This window comes from Rhinolophus ferrumequinum, chromosome 11 (genome assembly GCF_004115265.2).
Source record: "Rhinolophus ferrumequinum isolate MPI-CBG mRhiFer1 chromosome 11, mRhiFer1_v1.p, whole genome shotgun sequence".
NCBI classification, from domain to species: Eukaryota; Metazoa; Chordata; class Mammalia; order Chiroptera; family Rhinolophidae; genus Rhinolophus; species Rhinolophus ferrumequinum.
The window spans coordinates 57,058,988-57,077,381 of NC_046294.1; the positions used below are offsets into that span (position 1 = coordinate 57,058,988).

The 18,394-nt window shown below is 39.0% G+C and overlaps 1 protein-coding gene across 22 annotated transcripts in view; it reads right to left on the minus strand.

Annotated features, from left to right (window-relative positions):
• The window catches only part of DLG2 (discs large MAGUK scaffold protein 2), a 1,874,701-nt gene that overhangs the window by 339,490 nt on the left and 1,516,817 nt on the right, over positions 1-18,394 (minus strand). For 21 of the 22 annotated variants that reach the window (XM_033121658.1, XM_033121661.1, XM_033121660.1 and 18 more), the window contains one exon: positions 5,087-5,243. In XM_033121658.1, coding sequence (XP_032977549.1) covers positions 5,087-5,243 — 157 coding nt within the window. Of the gene's footprint in view, positions 1-5,086; positions 5,244-11,703; positions 11,790-18,394 lie in introns of all 22 variants that reach the window. The other variant, XM_033121681.1, reaches the window with a different exon arrangement.

Consider the following 18,394-nt stretch of genomic DNA (forward strand, 5'->3'; position numbering starts at 1 on the left):
AAATATTACTGCTCCCAAATGAAATATCTGCATGAGTTTTTCTGGAGATTCGTTTAAGGCAGAATTTCTAAAAATGTGTTCCATTAGATAGTAATTCATATTCCAGGGTAAAAAAAAAAAAGATTTTTTTAGTTAAATAATGTTAAAAAATGCTTTCAGAGCATTTCTTTATGATCCTTTATTTGATCATGAGCTCCTTTTAAAGGAACATTTCACAGATATGATATTATATAGAACACATCCGTAGAAATACCAATTTGAGAATAGCTGGAACTTGTATCATAAAACTGAATGTCAGGCTATTGAAGGCTACTTAAAGCTGAGTTCTTGAGTGGTCATCTATTTAGGGTTACCTATACCCATAATAGGGTTACCTATTAGAGGTCCGACTTTAATTTCGTGTTTCCCAATGTACTATTTTTGCTGCATCCGTACAAGTTGTGATATATAATGTTAGTGACATACGGACCAAGCAGGACTTAAGGAAGGCAACTAGAAAATATAAATGTTAATTTTGGTTTCCTACTATGCCTGCAGAAAGGTCTCCCTATTTTCTTGGGAGAAGCTGTGAAGTCGCCCTTCACCCAAATGCACATGTTGAATCCTTCCCGTTTAGAAATCCATACTGTGGTGTTTAAGCTAGTGTTGGTTTCTGAGTCTTGTTACACATCTTTTCTTTTGTCGGGGGCGGGGTGGGAAGGTTGAGCTCAACCATAAAAAATGCTCTCCTGGTCATGGAGGAGCAGACCTGGGACTGGTGCTTATTCCCGAGGGAAGAGTGGACGTTTTGCTGGAGTACGGGTGACTCCAAGTGTTGAGGATGAGAGGACAGAAGTTGAAGATGCTGTTTAGGTGGGACTTCTAGTTTAAACTGTTGTGCTTTTGGAAACAAGGGAGCAAAGCAGCACAGAGCTGGGGACATGGCTCTTGTTCCCTCCTTGGCACAGGCCTCAGACCTCTCTGATATCCCAGGAAGTGCTGGTTACGGGAACACCGAGAATTAGTCCCTTAGGCAGAAACCCTCAAGCACTGAAAACTGAAAGCCAGGCTCCTCCATGGGTCTGGGGGCCAGAGCCTAACAGGAAGGACGTGGCCCATATGGTACGGTCACTGGAGGGGTGCATTTTGTAAGCTCTTAAGAGGAACACTTCAGGAAATCAAAGATATCATTTGAGACTTTTTTTTCCCCCAAGGGGCATGAGGATTTCAGGCATATCACTGGAAGAACCTTAGACTTGTCATTTGAGGTAACAATATAAGGGTGACTTTATCAGTACCCCAGAATGGTGAACAGTATACACAGTGCTGAAATTCTGTTTGAATAACTTGACAATAAGGGTCTGGCAAAGTCCTTCCCTTCTGCATGGCTCTAAACATGAAGATAGCTAGGTACCCTGAGATATAATCAAACACCCAGGTGAGCTGTGACTCATTTTTACTCTTTTTAAATCCACAATGTAATTTCAACTTAAAAATTCACAATTACCCATTGTCCCTTCACCTCAACAGCCGCACCATTTCACTTCTGGCAACACATATTCCCAAACAAGTATCTTGGAACACAGTGAAATGTTGCCAGTCCATTAAGAGTGAGCTTTGGAGTTAGTGAGGTCAGCTGGGGTGATCTTTTTTAGATTCAAGGCATGAGAAAACTAAATTGCTTGGAGAGACAGGAAAGAATCTCTTCATGGGGGTATTACTTCTAGGTGTTCTGTTCCACATTTTTTCATAACAAAGCATTGAAACAAATAATAACAGAAGCATTTCTATCTTTCCCTCTGCAGGAAGAATGCCTAAGGACATTACTGCACTAGTTAATGTGATTACATGCTGAATGCCCTAAATTCTCCTCTACGAATACCTCCAGAAGAAGGTTCAATTGTTGGATAAGACTTCCTGCAACAAATGCCTGCAAAATAGAATCCATAAAAGAGAATTTAGACAAAAAAGATCACTCAGAATACGTGTATGGGATGTAGGCTCAAGGGATGATTTCTTTATCTTTCAGCATCTTAAGTACTTTAGTTCTGTACCTCTGGTGGGAAGAGGGAAGTAGAAGATAAATCTCTACAAAGGGGTTCTGGAATCCTGTATCTTCAGGTGGCCATGCTATGTATTTAGACAATGCATGAACACTAGATGGCACCCATAATCTTAAAACATAGTAAATAGATGGTTGTCTTTTCTTTATAGGAAAGTATGATTATCTTGTAGGAAAATAGTCTATGGGAACTATAAAAATATCTACTCAAGCCTTTCCCACTACCGGTGTCCTGTGAGGGGCTCTTAAGTAAGGGTTTGGTGATCAAATACGTTTGGGAGAAACCCTGTACTTATCTGCGTCTAAGGAGATTCCCAATGCACACTGGTAAAGAGATGTTTTCTCCCAGCAACCTAATACAATGCTACTGTTCCAGTGTACTGTGAAACACACTTTGGAAAATGCTGATCCAGTCCAAGCCCTGTCCCAAAGAACGAATGGCTCAAACTAACTGAAATAGGCCTTCCTTCTACACAGTTATACTCTTTAAAAAACACACTTTTTTTTTTAGACACATTCTTAAAGCAGAGTTGTTAGTAGTAATAGCAGCATTGATTACTTACAATAGGACACGCTCTATTCTAAGTGTTTTGTCTCCTCTCTTTCCTCACTACACCATCTATATCACATACATCTCTATATATTTCTATATCTATGCACTCACACACATATTAGTTATAGTTATATACCTGCTTTTAGGCTCTGAAACTCCTGAGCACAGGATATTTATCTCATTCATCTTTGAGATTTCATGCCCTAGTACAGAACCTGGCACACAGTAAGCCATTAATAAAGTAAATTATCTAGGAACATTCTAAAGTCTGTGTGGACATTATGCCCCTGTTCAGAAAGGTAATTGTTTGTTATACAAGTCTCTTCTATAAAGACCAATAGAGAGCAGAGATCTACCCTCTAGTTCTTTTCCCTGGGAATTCTATTTGTCTTCTCTAAATATACTGTAACTGATAGCATAGCTGATTTGCAAATTAATCTTACATGACCTAGTAATATGTATTGAATTTTTATTTAATTATTGTTTACTATTTAGTTTTTATTCTTGTGATTTCCCAGAATGTACAGCTTGTCTTGGTGTGTGCAGTGTAAGCTATGGATGTAGAATATTTTTCCTCCACATTCCATTATTATTAATTCTGCTGTCATTTTTCTTTCCATATTGTAATGTTTAAGCTTCTCAAGCCTGTTTATTACTTTCTCGCAGGGTTAACCAATGAAATGCCAATACTGAGCCTTGAAAGTAGCTACTTTCTAGCCACAGTGTAAGTAATTTTTCACAAGCTAAAAAGCAGAAATATTCCCTCTTCCTTTTCAATTGCAAAAAGCAGATCATAGTTTCATCATTGAACTATCCCTGCGAATGTTTTACGTATAAAAGTATATGCTGTCTGAACTTCAGAGATTATTATCACATTCGGTGAATTGTAACCTCTGAGAAGGCTATAATTCCGATTGGCTGCCTTACTTCCTGGGCGGTCCTGGCAGTAATACTTGAATAGATATATCTACTTTTGAAAGTAGAAATACTTGTGGGTTTAGATGAGAACATGATTAGCTCATTCCTTTTTCTACCGCGTGCATAGAGGTTAAAACAAATAAAACCTATGGCTTAATGGACTTCTCATATACACAGAGTTAAAACATCTAATGTCATCTCTGTGCCTCAGTTTCTTCATCCTAAAAATGAGCATAATAAGGCATGGGGTTGCTATAAGATTAAATTAGGTATAATAGTGACTGACTCAAAAGTGCCCTGTAAATATTAGCTCTTCCTAATGCTGTGTGCTCCTGCGTGTGGTGTGCTCATGGAGAAGTGTGCCCTGAGAAGGCACTGAATGAGACCAGCCGGGTTTCAAAGAGAGGAGAAAGAGCATTGATTTGGGGTCTGGAGACCTGGTTTTGAGTCCAACATTATATTCAGCAGTTGTGAAACTTGGGACAAATCAGTTAGCCTTTCTGCATCCCCTTTCCCTGATGTGGAAAGTGAGAGTAACAATAACATATCCTGACACTTAGAATTTCCTTTAAGATCCCCCAAAAGTGCTTTGTGTCTGGGAAAATGCTAAGACAATGTGAAGGTTGACTGTGATGAAATGGCAGAGTAGATTGGCCGCAGATTTTGAGCCAGGATGATGATGAGGATGATGATTATGAAGTAAGTATGTTTTAGACAGAATTTTGCAGTCCATCTCCCAGACTATAACGACTTAAGCTTGGTGTAGTAGAAAGAAGCCGTCAATAAATATTTGAATAAAAACACAGAAACTAGGGAAGAAAGGAGGAAAAACGGAAAGATAACAGGAAGGGATGAAGAGTAGGAGGGAGAGAAGAAATAGAGGAGAGAAGGGAGAAAGGAGGGAGGGAAGATGTGATGGGCATTGAACGGAATATTTAAATCCCAGCTCTGACTCTCTCTAGGTAGGCAAACTTGGACAAGTTATTAAACCTCTCTGAACCTTGTGACCGCCATCTGAACATGGGGCAATGCCTTTCAGAGTGATTGTGAGAATCAAAACTTACTTTTATAAAATTCTAGGGAAATAATAAATGCTTAATAACCTGTTGCTGGTAATTCTTGCATTTAGGTAAACGGTGATACTGGTACCATTCGTCAACATCACCCAATATGTGTAGCGTTATGTTATGTATTTTCTTACATAGTTGCATGCAACAAAGTACACAATTATAAAGGTGCAGTTTTTAGATTAGAATCATGGGTTTGGAAACTAATTTGCATTAAAAAATAAGTAATATACCGTAAAGAGGCATGTTTCTCAATGTTTTATTGGATGTAAATAGGTCTCAGAAAATCTAAATGAAAAGGCTAGCACCTTTACCTGTGTGTGAGGAAGTAACAAACATCAAGCACCTGAACACCATTTAAACTGCAACACCATAACACTCCAAAGCCATAAAGCTCTCATCATTTTCCCTTTGGAATTAAGGTGCTTTTGGAGTCATATCTGAACATGACTTTTTCCTGAATGGTGTCAGACATGGAGGGAATGGAGATCAAGGAGAGATACTCACGGATAGGATCTGGTCTCCTCTCTGGAGCTCCCCACTCAGGTCTGCTGGTCCACCAGCCAGAATGAAGGATACAAAAATGCCTTCTCCGTCTTCCCCGCCCACGATGTTGAAGCCCAGGCCCGTGGAGCCTTTGTGTAGGACCACCTTGCGGGGCTCCCTGCAGAAACAAGCAGAGAACACAGGTCACAGAGCGACCCACTCAAGATTTAGATTGCTCTAACTTTCATTGGGATATACGATACCAGCAATTCACTACCGATGGAAATCGCTCCCTGCAGTAAGATACGTCTGCACATCAAGAGAGATGCTACTATCAGGGAATATGCTGAGTTCCTCACTGTAACAAATGCCAACACATCATGCAAAGTCATTCCTTAATTCCAAAACATTTGCTTAACCTAGCCTTACTTCCACTTTTCCTTTGTTTAAAACATCTCTTCTTGCATTTAGCACCATGACAGTACTTGGTAGGATGGATGTATGCAAAAAGCCGGTGAGAATTTGGGGGATAAGAAGTTAGATTGAATAGATCAGACCATAAAAGATCTTACATGCCAGCCTGAGGGGGTGACTGAACTGTTAATTAAAATGTGATCATTAGGTAGTGGGGACGCATTGGAAGACTATGAGGCCCCAAGAATATTTAAATCCATTTTAGAAAGACTAAGCAATCGTCATATATAGGATTGATGGAGACGAAAGCACAGATGTGACGGGAGCCAGGAAAATCAGGAAGGACGCTGACCAAGGCATCTGAGTTTGAAGAAGTGACAGCCCGAACAAGGGTGACAGAAGTGATAATGAAAAAACCAACATGAGAGAGGAAATTTTAAGGGAGAAACAGTGGTTCCAGAGGACTCAGGTATTGAAGGCGGAGGGACTGAAGAATGTCTAAGTAACTCATCAAGTGCGGAGGGAGTGGAATCCAGGACATGAGAATGAGTATGATTTTGATGTGCTCAGTTTTAGGTAACAGTGGAACATCCACGTCGAGATGTTTGGAAGCAGTCGGAGACAAAAGATAGGGATTTGGCTCCTGAGACTGCAAGTGCAGATTTGAGGGTCATCAGTAAAAAGATGAGAGATCAAATCTTGAGCCAATAGTAAACTGAGCTTGTGGAGATGCCAGAAATTTATGGAATACAGGATTTTAAGAGATCTTAGAGGGCATCTAGTTCAATTTTCTATATCAATTTTCTATATCAATTTTCTAGTTCAATTTTCTATATCAGTAGCTTTAAGAAATGTATTCTGCAAGCCTTACGTTTGACCAATGTACCTTCTCTATCACCCATCATCCTCTCCCAAATATCACAGTTTCGATCATTAAAGTTCCTTTTCTATTTTCCTGCTCTTAGTAAAGTAAGAATGGCAAAGGACCATCCAACATAATATTTTTATACTAATGACTACAGAAAGAGTCTGTCGTTTGTTACTACATTTCCATGCACAGAGATGCATTATATCTACATTTAGCATTATTATGAGGAAGGGTGTAAAATGCACATCACAGCTTTTTTATGTTGTAATATGATGCATTAAAAGGTAACTTGACATAGAGTTAATTCATTTTATTCTACAAATACTTTGTAAGTATCTAGTATGCCAGGAAATGTTCCAGGTGCTCCGAAAGTTTGTAAGCAAAACAACTATCCCTGCCCTTATAGACTTACATTCTAATGGGGATAGACCACTAATAAGCAATAGGTACAATACATCGTTTGCTATCTTGTATGTTAGAAGGCAATAAATATTTTGGAGAAAAAGAAAAGGCAGAACAGTGTAAGATGGACAGGTTGTGGCAGGGAGAGGCCTGGATAGGATTGAGAAAGTGGTATTTAAGGAAAGGCTGAAGAGGTGAGGAAAGTTGTCACATGGATATCGATAGGAAGAGCTTTCCGGCCAGCAGGAACAGCCAGTGCAAAAGCTCTATGTGGGAGGATGCCCGGTGTTGTCAAGGAAGAGCTAGGAGGCCAGTGTGGCTGAACTGAGTAGATGAAGGAAGGAGACTGGTAGATGAAGTGTGTTAGTTTTGTATTGATGAGTAACAATTACCACAAACTTAGTAGCTTAAAACAACACTGATTATTTCACATTTCCGTACGTCAGAAATCTGGGTGGTCTTGTCTGGGTCGGCCGCCTAGAATTTCACAAGGCTAAAATCTATGTCAGCCAGACCAGGCTTTATTGGGAAGCTGTGGGGGAAAAACATGCTTCCACATTTATTCAGGTTGTTAGCAGAATTCAGTTTCTTGTGTTAGTAGGACTACATTAGTCAGGGTTTTCCAGAGAAACAGAACCATTAGGAGATATAAAGGAATTTTATTATGAGGAATTGGCTCATGCAATCATGGCTTCTAAGAAGTCTCAGGATTTACGGTTGGCAAGCTGGAGACTCAGGAGAGCTGGTGGTGTAACTTTCAGGTCATACCTGAGTCTGGAGTCAGGAGAAGACCAATGTCCCAGCTCAAAGACAGTCAGAAAGAGAGAAAGAATTCTTTCTTATTATGGTTTTGTTGTTGTTGTTGTTTTATTCAGGCCTTCAGCGGGTTGGATGGGGCTGTCCATATTAGAGAGGGCAATCAGCTTTCCTCAGTATACTGACTCAAATGCTAACTTCATCCAGAAACATGCTCACACCACCTGATTCTACCTCTTTGCTGCCTGATGGGGGTAGAAATCCACTTCCTATTTCGCCCTCTAACACCAGCCCAGGGGAGGAAATGGAGGGCCGTCTCGTAATCGCATCTCTTGGCTGTCCCTTGTGGGGTCAGAAGTCTAGCTACTGCACAATCTATTGGTACCTCAAGGGTGAGGGGATGCTTTTTCCTTTGATGGTAGGCTAGAGTAGGCGCAATATTATCAAAAGATTCCCATTTCTATTAGCCCACCCTTTTCCCAGTTCTTTGGCTATGGGGTGTGTGTGTGTGTTGGGGTGGGGAGATAGGGTTTTCTTGAGGCTTTTTCTTGTCTGTGTTGGTGGTTCCAGGATGTAGGCATCTCCAGTGCCCCAGCCAGGATATATGGGAAACAAAGAAAATCCAGGGAAGTCATTGCAGTGTCACTCCTCTCCAAACTTTCTTCTTTACAACATTTAGAGTCTTCCTATGTTTGCTTCCTTTATTATGTCTAAAGTGTTGTTGTTGTTGTTGTTGTTGTTGCTGTTTCTTAAGAGGGAGGATTAGAGAGGAATGGGGATACTCTATTTTGGCTGGGCTCAGAAGTCCAGGGTCTGGATATAACTTGAAGATAGGGGCCAACAGGATTTTGATGAAAAAGTTGTAGAAATCTTCCTCTTCCCAAGTATAAAACACACACTCTTAGTGGGTCCAGTGACATTCAAGCTACACGTAATAAACACAGATATAGGGAAGGGGGCTATTACGACTCTAATGCGTATCTAGATATTGTGCTCAATGCTTTCTGTGCATCATTCCATTTATTCCTCCAAACATTCCAATGCAGGAGGTATACTGATGGCTGAAACTACTCTGAAACCAATCCAGAAGTAAGATGAGTTGACGACTGGATAGATGGATAGGTATCGTGCAGAGCAAGTGTAGTAACATGCTAATAGTGAGATGCAGGTGGAGAGTAGATGGGAGTTCATAGTAAAGCTCTTCAAGCTTTTATTTTTGTTTGAAAATTTTCATACAAAATCTTAAGAAAAATAAACAACCCGATGAAGAAATTATTATGACAATTTTTTAGATTAGTGAAATGAGACTGCTCCCCCAAGTTTTTATTAGTTAGTAAGTTGCAAAAGCAAGATTAGTACACAAATTTTCTGACTCAAAATCTCAGAGTCTAGAGCATAATATATTCCAGAGATTGCAAATCAGCAAGCTGAAGGCTTAATTTGACCCACAGTGTTTACAAATGTTTGAATTAGTCACTCATGTTTAAAATTAGAAAAATTTGCATAAAATATGGATTTACGACTTCACATCGAATCAGACATTCTATCAACACTGCCTCTCAATCTTGCTGCATAGCAACAATTGGTTAGAGTGTGGTCCTTCTTAGATGGAGCATTAATTCCCCCGTCCGCCATCATCTCACCTCTCTCATGTTTCTCAGACAAAAAAGCTGAGAAACTTTAGTACTTCTTGCAAAGTTAAGAACAAAGTGAAATATTTCTTTTACTGATGCTGCTCTTAAAAATGTGAAAGTGAAAACTTTATGGTGGTTTAGCATAAATATGGGAGAAAACTTTATTCCTTTGGAAGGATTATCCTTACATGTTTAATATGCAAAGTGACTCTGCAGAAAGAATACAGCTTTAAGAGCATCATGAAACATCATCCCCCATAAATTCTCTATGCTAGCTATCTGGGAGTATTTTGTTAGTGTATTTTGACTTATTGCTTCTTATTTGTAAGGACATAAAACATGTAATGTTTTAGTGAGAGTAGATTTTATTTATTGTACCTGGACCTCATTTATTCAAATGATCTGAACAAGTCTTTAATCTGAATTATTTGGAATTTTCTCGACTTGTGAGATTTAAATGTCTTTTTAAAAACAAGATTTTATATCACAGGGAACATGATGGTTATTTAATAATGGGGAGAAATAAATCTGTAAAATGGTATGCAAATAAAATGTCCTAAGCACACTCTAAATGGTTTACTTTTTCTAATTTAAATTCCTTATACTAATAACCAATTACATTAAACAGTATATTTTAATGTGTTTCATGTGTAGTTTTTCCTGTTAGAGGATAAAAATCCTATGAGGCATTAGAAGTTTTATTTTACTGGTATTTAGATGAGTCAACTTGTCTAAGGTAGTTGGGCTTAGACACATAGCTAGTAAGCATCAAAGCTAGTTTCTTCCTTTATAAAGACTTATTTTTAGATCAATTTTAGGTTCACAGCAAAATTGAGATGGTACAGAGATTTCCCATATACCTCCTGCTCCATCCATGCATAGTCCCCTGCCTCCATTATCAACATTCCCCAGCAGAATGGTACATTTGTTATCACTGCTGAACCTACATTGACACATCATAACTGTCCAAAGGCCATCGTTTACATTAGGGTTCACTATTGGTGTTGTACATTCTGTGGGTTTGGATAAATGTACATCGACATGAACCCATCATTATAGTATTACACAGAGTAGTTTCACTGACCTAAAAAAAATAATAATATCTTGTGTTTCAGCTATTCCTCCTCTTCACACAACCCCTGGCAATCACTGATGTTTATCGTCATCATAGTGTTGTCTTTTCCAGAATTGAGTCCAGGTTGGACTCATACTGTATGTAGCCTTTTCAGATTGGCTCCTTTCATTTAGTAATAGGCATTTAAGGTTCCTCCATGTCTTTTCATGGCTTGACAGCTCATTTCTTTTTAGCACTGAACAATATTCCAATGTGTGGATGTACCACAGTTGATTTATCCATTCACCTACAGAAGGACAACTTGGTTGCTTCCCAGTTTTGGCAATTATGAATTAAGCTGCTGTAAACGTTGATGTGCAGGTTTTTGTGAGGATATAAGTTTTCAGCTCTTTTGGGTAAATACCAAGAAGCATGATTACTGGATCATATGGTAAAAATATGTTTAGTTTTGTGAGAAACTGACAAACTATCTTTCAAAGTGGCTAGACCATTTTTTTTCCCCACCAACAATGAATGAATTTCTCACAAGCATTTGGTGATGTCAGTGTTCTAGATTTTGGCCATTCTAAGGGTGTGTCATAGTATGTCATTGTTGTTTTTACAAAGCTAGTCTCTTTACTGCAAGTTAAGTGTTTTGTCCATTAAACGGAGAGAGAACTTAAACAATAAAAATAAAAAGAACTACACTGAAATATATTTTATATAAGCCAGAGGAGGACCTGAATTTTAAACAGGCACTACAATATATCTATAAAACATTGTTTCCAGAATTACTGACACTCAAAGATTCACTTTAACTGCCCTTAGTTTCCATTATTTGAAACACATACTTCAATACTTCATCATATGTTGCCTTGCACTCTTCTCTCTCTGAATGTCAAGGTCTCCACCCCAACCTCTCACTTCACTCCAGTTCAGGCCTAGACTCTTAGGATAGCTTTCAAGTTTGAAGTGATTTTTGGTTCTAGTTTCAATGCTCTAAGCATATTGCCCCTACTAAAATGCAAATCCGATTCTCTCAGTTTCCGCCTAAGTGTCTCCACCCATCCTATACTACAGCCATATGAAATTCCTTGTGTTTCCTGAGTTTCATATGTTGCTGCATACTGCTATTCCTTGGCTTAAACCATCTAAAACTCAGTTCAAGTGGTACTTCTCTGACTCCCCAGGTACAGGTAGATGACTACTTGCTCCTTGGGGCCACACCGTGTCTTGTCCACATAACTTTATTGTGGCATTTATCACATTGTGCAGTGCCTATTACTCCTATATGCTTCTCCATCAGCAGAATGTGAACTTCAGGAACCCAGGGACCAGCATTTCCCCAGTTGTAGTAAGATGCCTGACAGGTAGCAGTAACTCAGGAAGTAGCTATTGAATGAATGAATGAACTCCCATCATGATCGAAACCTCACTTTGCCCTCTACTTCATATTAGATTCACCCCTAGGTATCTGCAGGGTATTGATACCAGGGCCCCCCAGAGATACCAAAATCCATGGATGCTCAAGTCCCTTAGTTGACCCTCCATATGCATGGAACTGGGTGAGGTTGGTTGAGTCCTTGGATGCAGAACCTGTGGATACAGAGGGCCAAATGTATAGTTATGTATGCAAATGTCTTTCCTTTTCATTAGATTTTAACCAGGGTTGGCAAAATCTAAAGTCCACAGGGATAGGGCAGGTAATGAGTGGAGCAGGCTGAGTAGGGATGGTAGCAAATTGGGGAATGTATTCCACCTAAAGGGCTGCTGCTGCTGCTCAACTCCAGACAGTTGCTCCAAGCAAGAATACTGACGACTGTTGCCTGCTTCTACAATTTTTAAAGATATCTAGATTTTTATGTGAATATGCCAGAATTTTAATTTGACAATGCTCAAAAAATTAATAAATAAAGGTACAGCGTAGTTCAAACCAAGCATGTGTGTTGTGGATCCAGCTATGGGCGGTCAGTGCGGTTCTGCTCTGCGGGGGTTTGACAGCTCATTTGATGTCTCCTTCACGTTTCTTTCCTCCATGGTGCTCAGCGTGGCGCTTGGCTCATGGGAATTCTCTGTAACTAAATTGATTTAGTGTTCCCCTCTCAGCCCCACCTCTATCCTTCCCTTTCAAATTCTCTCATCTGGAACAGCCTTTTCTTTTATCTTATTTTCCCCCATTTGTATCCTTTTTTTCCCTTTTATATTAGACCCGCTCAAGGTCTACCTTCTTCAAGGCCCATTCCCAAATATTTTCAGCCACAGCTCTCACTTCTGCATATTTATTGCCTAGGCAAATGGCTACTTTGGGTCTGATAAATACACCACCCTGAATTGCTATGAACTGTTTTGTGCATAAAGTCACTTGTAGTCTCCAGTGAGATTATAATCTCTCGAAGGTGTGGTGTCATGGTTTACACTTCTAGGTATCCCCAGTACACCTAGAAGAGTATTTGATAAAGGCCTGATGGTTGAAGAAATCAGGGCACACCAGCAATTTATAAAGAACTGCAATACTTTTCTTACTGAAATGGTTTGGGCTCCAATTTACCATGTCCTTCATCGTCCAGAATTCAGATGGCCAAGGGGTCCATTACTAGTCATGATTATACATCATAACACGTGGACAATGGAACACAATTCTAACTCTCATTCCTTATTCAGGATACAGCTCAAGAATCAAGATTTTCTGGAAAACATCCCTGATCCTTTCCTCAATCTCTCTATTCTGGGCCAGTTGGTGCCTCCCCTATTGATCTCTTCATAATTGTAATTTCACTGGGTTGGTTTATTTCTTGTCTCTCTCTCCAACTACAGTGATCAACTGGAGAGCAGGGACCATACCATTTGCTTTTTATTTCCAAAACCTGGTACATAATAGGTACTCATTATTTAATAGTTTCAGTTTTCATATTAGATTTTAAGTATGGAGCCTAGAGAATATGGAAACTGGTTTCTTGTAACATCAGAATTTTTTAAAACCTTATCTATCCACTTAAAATATATATATTTTATTCATCCATTCAACCTTTCCATACACAAGCATCTATGAAGTATCTATTTTGTGTCAGGTACTGTGAATACAAAGATTACAGAACCCGGGGAGAGAGGAGCCAAATGTAAACAAACGCTTATAGAAGCCGAGGAATGGGACAAGTGCTCAGCCAGAAACATGTGCAACAATCTGAAGTAGCCACCAGCAAAGAGCCACTCATCTTCCTCTAAAAAAAAAGATTTTGTCTTTTTATCATCACATGAAATATGCTACACTGCTTTATGCAATTTTGTTTTTCTTTTAATGTGATGTAAAAAGCCATTATAATTATAAAACATTTGGAAACTGAACAATTGGGGTGATGCCAGCCTGACTTGCTCCCAGCTGTGGGATCAGCAGTAGCACACTCTTGTTTAGCGGGAGTCTTGGAGGATGTTCTCAGCCACCTGGGGTGCTTTCAAGAGCAGGTTGCTATGGGCTAATTCTTTCTCCTTTAACCACATGACTTAAGAGTGTTCAGGATTCAAAACGGGAAGCGACTCCCTAAACCCGAAGGCTTTCTCCTGGCCATTAGTGGAGTGTTCCTTGAGCTCTGAACCTCTGAGTTCTGTGAAGTCACTCCAGTTCACTCCCAAAACATCCATGGTGAGAGGCTATGTGGTGCAGTGGGACGTAGCTACGAAAATGTTTGCAGTTGTCTTTCTAAAATACATATCTGACCATGTTACTCTCTGGCTCAAAATCCTTCCAGGGATCTGGATGCCCACAGGATAAAGTCTAAACTAAGCATGGCATTCAAAGTTCCTCATCCTTTGACCTTTACCTTCCTCCCCTATGCTTAACTTCACCGTGCTCTCTCGCATCCTGTGTCCCAGCTCTAAAATTGCCAACCACAGCTCCTCGCAGCAGGTTGTTCCTTTTCTGATCGTCTGTTCTTAGGCTGTTCTCTTTACTAAAAAATGATGCTTTTCTCCTGCTTCCTCATCTACCTAATGAATTTCTACTTGGCCTTCAAGAATGAGGCCAGGTGCCACTTCCTTCCTTCTGCTGCCCTGTCCACACTTGCCTCTAGACAAACTGACCACTTCTTTTTAGAAACCACATTGTCTTTTCATTGATCATACCACTATCATTGCTTTTACTGCTCGGAATTACTTTCTTTACCCATCGATCTATATGGTGAATCTGTATGGTCTGGAAGGATAGAGACCATGGATTTTTTTTTTTTTTTTTGGTAATTTTGCAAATTAGTACAGGCTGAGCTTATAAGAGACACACAAACATACAAAATATGCTACATGAATTAAAAAACAAAAAAACAAAAAACAAAAACAAGTGAGGGGTTGGGGGATTATATTGAATTCTAATTCTGCCTTTTCAGGGATTTGTGAGAACCCAGGCATGCCATCTATGGGGAGATTCCTTGCTTGGGTAAGAACTTGGCAAGGGATTTTGTTTGCCTCATGGGGAAGTGACAAAATTCAGATAAGACAATGAGCTAAAAGCCTCTAGAAAACAAAAAAGTATTAAAGAAAAGTATGCTTTGGGATTTTATTTCCAGCCATTTGGCAGAGCAGATGTCCCAAAAACCCTTCTCATTATAAAGAGGCTAAAACTTGTTAATAGAATATTTATCAAATACTTTTAAATGACTGGCTAAGCTTGCAAGTAAATAAGAAAAATCCTCAGAGGCCGGAAATGAAGTGGAATACAAGTTCCAAGAAGGAAGCAAGTACTGGGTGTAGCAGTGGACTAAAGAGCTTCTGCAGGTTCCCAAGGAGCTGGTATTCAGTGTCCAGGGTTGACAGACGCATGGAGAATAGGATGGTGTGGGCCCAGAGGTGGGGGTTAGATCAAAGTCCCCTGCCCCCAATCAGGACCCTGAAAGGATACATCCTAACCAAACGGATAAAGTACACAAGTATAGGCTCCTCAACGATGTCAAAGATACGTATCTGATCTGACCTTGGCTCAAAGCAAGAGGAAAGGACTTATTTCTTCAAGATATGTCAATCAAGACATATGTGAATGTGGAAGAAGTTATACTTTAGGAACAGAATTCATAAAACTGAATAAATTGGGAAAAGAAAAGTGGGAGCATCTTTCTGGGTGCTAGGAGAAAGAATCTGGCAATGTAACTCCAGCATTGTTGGTGGAGGTGCTCTTTAGTTCTGCCCCAGGTCGCTGATAATGACTGTGCTGGTTGGTCGGGACAACCCGTGAGATGAGTTTATCTGGCCATTAAAGCTCAATGACGGTAGCCATACAGGTCATCTGGTTGACTGATATCGCTCTTTCAGAGTTCAACCTCACCAAGCCACCTGTTAATTAAAATGTGGTTTTCCACAGTGCTTTCCCTAATGGGAGTGGATGTGTTAATTAGCGCATTCTGTTATTGAGAGCAAATACGTTTCCTGTTGTAAATTAATAACTTGTCATTAGGGCATATGAGCTTAATCATCCCTGGATAAACCACCACAACTGAGTTTCAGAGCATGCAGAGCTAAGGCCCAGATCCAGTACCATGATAACCCAATAAGGGGCTGTTAACTTCTGAGGTCATGTGTAAAGAGCCAGCTAGTCTCCCTGGGCTCTCTCGGCTTCATTTCTCTCTAAGTGCCACTGTATTCATGCGTGCAGTGTTGTTAAGGAAAAGGAGAATGATAGGAGATAAAAGAGACTTTTCAGCAGGATGGGAAGATATTTATTAGTACAAGTGTGAAGAGAGGGCATAGCCGAAAGTAGTGGCTTAGAGGTCAACCACACGAGGCTTCAAAACTGCTGGTTGATTATGAATGATGTCTTATATCTCAGTGATCTAGCACCTTAGAAGACTAGTGCAGTGTGTACCTCATATTCCAATAATTAATTTTGGCAATTAGTCAAATAATCAGTGAAGCAGATTATTGGACATCACATAGATACACAAGGATAAAGGGGTTTTATTGAACTGTTATTATGAGGACACGATGTTAAGATAATGCATAAGAAATCTGGCATTACAGAGGACAATGTATGCTCTAGACCTTATGTGATAGAGAATAGGCTGACTTCAGCAAAATAGTTGCCACACAGATAGTGAGTATATACTAAATATACTGCGGTTGGAACTGTGGAGATAAAAAGAACTCTATTAAATGGGGATAGTATGGTATACTGTGATATTGGGAAAGACTAGGACATTGGAGCTGGATAGATCCTATCAATTAATAGCTGACTAAACTTGGGAGTTTTTGGACGTCTTATTTTCTTTTGGCTCTAAATTGTGAACAATAATATCTATTTTATGGCCTTGTGAGGATGGATTGAAATAATATATAAAGTACAAGAATCACATGGCAAGTGCTCAGTAAATGCTAATTCCTTTTCCTTTCGGGAATTATGACCTTTGGAAAACAAATATACATAAAATAATAAACCAACAATGCAAGGCCACATACATCAAGTACCAAATGAGTGTGATGAATAGTGAGAAATTTCTGCATTAAAGAAAAAAAGATTAAGTCATGGAGAAGACAGAATCTGAGCTAGACCTTGACAGATGGGTAGAAACTACTATGTTTCCCTGAAAATAAGACCTAGCCGGATAATCAGCTCTAATGCGCCTTTTGGAGTAAAAATTAATATAAGACCTGGTCCTATTTTACTAAAAGACTTGGTTTTATATAATATAATGTAATATAATATAACATAATATAATATAATATAATATAATATAATATAATGTAATATAATATAAATACTGGATCTTATATTAATTTTTGCTCCAAAAGACGCATTAGAGCTGATTGTCCGGCTAGGTCTTATTTTCGGGGAAACATGGTAGTTAAGTGGAAAGGGAAGTAGATGGTATTTCAGTAGGTGGCATGAACCCAGAGCCAGAGGGGAGCATACGCAACATGTGTTTGGAGAACAGGGCGCATCACAGCTTGACTGGGGTGCAGGGTGTATGTCAAGGAAAACGAGAAGTCTGAGGCAGTTTGGGAAGGAACAAGGATGCCAAGCTAAGGAAGTCAAACGTTATACTTAGATAACGTGAAAACACTGAATGTTTCTGCACCCAGCAGAGATTCCGTGCATGTAGTAACTTCTGTTTCTGAGCCTAAGGTGTTTGCATGTTGTGCTGTTTGTAGAGCCTCCGAATTTCCTGCGAGGAGCTTAATTAAACATTCTAAAGGTCTCTTAAGACATCCCTGCTGCAAAGCAAGGGGCTTTGGTTGAGGATGTAGCATACAGACTTAGATTTAACTTCCAAAATCTAGTCTGTATCCTTTATAAAACTCTCTCAGCTCTACTCTCTGGAGAAAATATGGGAATTATTTATACGTCTGAGATTACGCATTATATCCTTGGTAAAAGGAATCAAACAGACAAATAATTTCCTCCGTACAAACATAAATCAATTGTAGGTTAGTATCAATCTAATCTTGATTAGTTTGATTTTGAAATATTTGGAGTTTTTGCTTAGTCACGTATCAAATATGATAATCTAAGAACCATGTTTCATCTCAATTTGCTTTTGTCTAAATTTCGCAAAAAGAAAAACAAGGAAGCAGTTAAATCTTGCTCTCACTTTTCATAATCATGCCTTCTAATCATCATCTCATTTCCAGCAAAAGAAAATAGATTACCCATCTTGTTTTTCTTTACTTCATAATGTTTTGACTGAAAAATTCCCCATTAGGCTATATATACTACCATAATGACAGGTTTTTGCTTCCTGTTGCATTTTGATTTTCTAAAGAGCAGTTAATTATAAAAGGATTAATTTTAGTAATCTTCTTAAAGAAAACTGTAAGCATTATACAATTATTTTTTATAGTTGCATCATTTGTCCTCAAGGTTCATTACTGGTGAAATATTGTTTGAAAACATGAAAGCTGGGTATAAGCAAAACTAGAATTTGATAATAGGATTAGAGAGAAAAAAAAAGCCCCAGCACATTCTTCTTAAAGCCAAAGCATATTTTATGAAAGATTATTTAAATTGTCTTTTGAAATAGAGCCCTATGGTATTATGACATTTCAATTAATTACTAAATGCTCAAACCCTCTGTAATTAGTGTGATATGGGGAAAATGGCTTGGATTAATTAAACTAAAAAAATCTCGGTTTCAAGTTTTACAGGTCTTCCCTTAACTTTAATTTGGATACATCCATGTTACTGCAGAAAAAAAATTTCGACTGAAACCTGTTTCCCAGTCTTGACT